This window comes from Heterocephalus glaber, unplaced genomic scaffold, assembly GCF_053883595.1.
Source record: "Heterocephalus glaber isolate CG9 unplaced genomic scaffold, H.glaber_assembly_v1.0 deba00001466, whole genome shotgun sequence".
Lineage (NCBI taxonomy): Eukaryota > Metazoa > Chordata > Mammalia > Rodentia > Bathyergidae > Heterocephalus > Heterocephalus glaber.
In genome coordinates this window covers 1,115,030-1,118,432 of record NW_028258313.1, presented here as the reverse complement: position 1 = coordinate 1,118,432, position 3,403 = coordinate 1,115,030, and the positions used below count along the sequence as shown (strand labels likewise).

General features: G+C 41.6%; 1 protein-coding gene across 1 annotated transcript; it reads left to right on the top strand.

Moving 5' to 3' along the window:
• Nucleotides 1-1,211: 1,211 nt before the first annotated feature.
• On the top strand, nt 1,212-2,153 carry LOC101726435 (olfactory receptor 2AJ1-like). The gene has a single exon (XM_004874743.2). The coding sequence runs from the start codon at nt 1,212-1,214 to the stop codon at nt 2,151-2,153; it is 942 nt and encodes a 313-aa protein (XP_004874800.2).
• Nucleotides 2,154-3,403: the final 1,250 nt, after the last annotated feature.

The following is a 3,403-nucleotide window of genomic DNA, read 5'->3' as shown; positions in this document are numbered from 1 at the left end:
TGGAGAATTATTTGAACTTCTTTCTACTTCCTATTTATCTGTCTTCTATTTTGCTCTCATTCTCTTTCTTTTTTTCTTTTTTTTTGGTACCAGGGATTGAACTTTGGATCTTGCAGTTTTGAGGCAGGCAGCGGCACCACTGAGCTAAGGCCCTGGCCCTCTCATTCTCTTTCCATATATAATTTGTCTCATATAAGAGAAACCACAAGATATTTAAGCTTATGTGTCTGACTTATTTCATTTAATATTGTGTCTCAAGTTGCATCCACTTGCGTTTGAATGCTTCCAGGTCATTTTCCTTTTAAAGGAACTCTCCTACATTGTTGGTGGGAATGTAAAATACTACAACTACTATGAAGTTCAATGCCATGATTCTGTAAAACACTAAAACCATAAGTTCCATTTGGCCCAGGTATTTCTCCTTCCAGGTAACTTCTTGAGAGAGTTAAACTCCCCATACTAGCATACATGCATATCCATGTTTACAGCACACAACTTATGATACCTATGTCTTGGATGCAGTGTACATATGTGCTATAACAGATGAATGAATAAGGAAAAGTTTTATTTACTTCTTATAGTAGGACCAGAGCACAAAGAGAGTAGTAGTATTACTTTCCAGACCACAAGCTCAAGAGAATGATCAACTCATTCTGTTCATTAATTCAGCAGATAATACTGAATAACTCTTATAAACCAGGCAATGTGGTAGGCATTTGGCTTCCACCAGTGGGTAGAGCAAAGGTATCCTAAAAATGCTGGTGGAGAAAATGACAGTAGGAGTAGACCCAACTTATGTTGATTATTTAATACGATAGAAGGTGGGAAGGGGCAGGAAAAATGTGACATGGAGCAGGTTAAGAAGTCCAGGAAAGTCAGGGCTCAAGACTTTCAAAGGTATGAAGGGTGAGCCACTACAGGCCGCATCTGAGAGATAACTGGAGCAAAGTTCACAGAATTCACCATGACCTTGAGGCTGAATGTAGAGCCAAGGGCGGATTCAACATGCTAAATTTCCCCAGATGACGGATGCTCATAAACACCCATTCTGTAAGCTTGGCATGCATAAAACTCTCTAATAGACCTTTGATGTTGATGTAAAATACTTCAGAAGTTCTCATTTTGTTACATAGATCCATGGGAATGAGTTTGGGATTTCTCTACTTTTTCATCTTTACATTTTCTTTTCAGCTAAAACAAAGAAATGCAAGATGATCCCTGAGAATCAGACGTCCAGCACTGATTTCGTTCTTCTGGGACTGTTCTCTTCCTCCCACACCAGCCTGGTCTTCTTCTCCTCTCTGTTCATCATTTTCATCCTGACTGTCACAGAAAACGCCCTCCTGATCCTCCTCATCCGCAGGGACTCCCGCCTCCACTCCCCAATGTACTTCCTGCTCAGCCACCTCTCCTTCATGGACATCTTGCATGTTTCCAACATTGTCCCCAAAGTGATCACCAACTTCCTGTCTGGCACCAGAACTATCTCCTTTGCAGGCTGTGGATTCCAGGTCTTCTTGTACGTCACCCTGCTAGGTGGCGAGTGCCTTCTCCTGCCTGCCATGTCCTATGATCGCTATGTGGCCATCTGCCACCCCCTGCGCTATGCCATGCTCATGAGTGACAGTGTCAGCATGCTCCTGGCCGCAGGGTCGTGGCTGGTGGGGACCCTCCACTCCATAGTCCTCACAGCCTGTGTGCTCCACTTTCCCTTCTGTGAGCCTAGGGTGATTGATCACTATTTCTGTGAGATCCCTGCCTTGCTGAGGGTGTCCTGTGTGGACACGTCACACTATGAACAAGGAGTTGATGTAAGTGGCATTATTTTCCTGTTGATCCCTTTCTCCATGATCTCTGTATCTTATGTCAAAATTTTCCACACTGTCTTGCAAACCAGATCCTCAGAGGCCCGGAGAAAGTCCTTTTCCACCTGTTCCTTCCACATGGTTGTGGTTGTCATGTACTATGGTCCCTATATTTTCACATACATGGGACCCAAATCCTACCGCACTCCAGGCCAGGATAAGTTCCTGGCCATGTTCTACACCATCCTCACACCCAGCCTCAATCCTGTCATTTACAGCTTCAGGAATAAAGATGTTCTGAAGGCAATGAAAAACATGCTCAAATGTCTGCCCCTGGCTAAAAAGTGAATGGGGAATAGGCCTCTACTTTGAGTTTTCTCTTCTTTTCATATCTTGTAACTCCAGGATATTCAATGTGTTTGGCTGGAAAGACAATCAAAGCTTCTTTCTTGCTTTCAAAATAAGTGTGTTGTTGAGAACCTTGCTGACAATAACATCAATAAATATGTTGTCTTTGTAAATGCAAACCTCTAAAATTGTACTCCTCCTTCTCTGGTAATAATTATGATGTACTTATGGTAGGAGCTGATCCAAGATTTCTAGTTAACTTCCACTAAATTTGTAAGAACTTCAAGGCATCATGTTTTATGAATCACTCACACAGACTTTCTATGTGAAATACGAATTCTTATCTTGTCTGCATTTTCAACTTATATCTAATATGCACTTAGATCTCAGCATGCATTATTTCATAGGTAACTTGTAATAAGTCATGCAAATCAAGTCCCTTATGCAGTGTTCTAGCATGACAATGATGAAAATTTATATTTTCTATAAAAGGAAGAGTACAATTAAATCTAGTTTTGTCCCTGGTGAGTCATCTTTAAAGTTTGATGCTTATTTCTGTAAATGTATACAATATTATATTTAATATTAGATTTATCTATGGATAGACAGTTGCTTTGCAATTAGATGTTCTGAGTATCTTCTGCTCTTATGAACTCAGCTGTGTAATTGACCATGTATTTGCAAACAACATGCCCATCTTCTGTGACAGGTTCCAGTGTCCCAAACCTCTTCCCATTGCTAGTGACTCAGTACCCCTTCCCCACACAGCCACTTCCATAGGCCTTTCCTTCCCCACCCTGACAACACAGTTAATCTCAGTTAGTGTCTGGGAAGAGTTCACGGGACCTTTCCATCTTCTAGACTGCATGTGCATTGCATATACACTGCATGCAGAAGCCTAGAGTCTGAGTGTGCTGAGTTATAATGCATGGTGGACAGCATGTGCTGCATGTGTCCGCAGACATACCTTTTTTCTGTAATGCTGTATGTCCTTGTGTCTAACTCTAGGTTGAGTTCATCTTATTCTTGCTGGCCTTCACTGAAAACAGCAAATTAATCAGCACTATTTTTAGGCTTATCTGGTTTACTATCTCATGGCTGCACCTTTGTCTTCTAGGCAAAAGCACAGAAAGAAAAGTTGAACATCCTGCTAATCACCACATTGCACATCCCCAGCCATCTTCAAAGTGCTGGATCTTTGCTATCTTCTCCTTCCTTCAAAGGACAGACTGTTAAATTTCCCAGTGCAT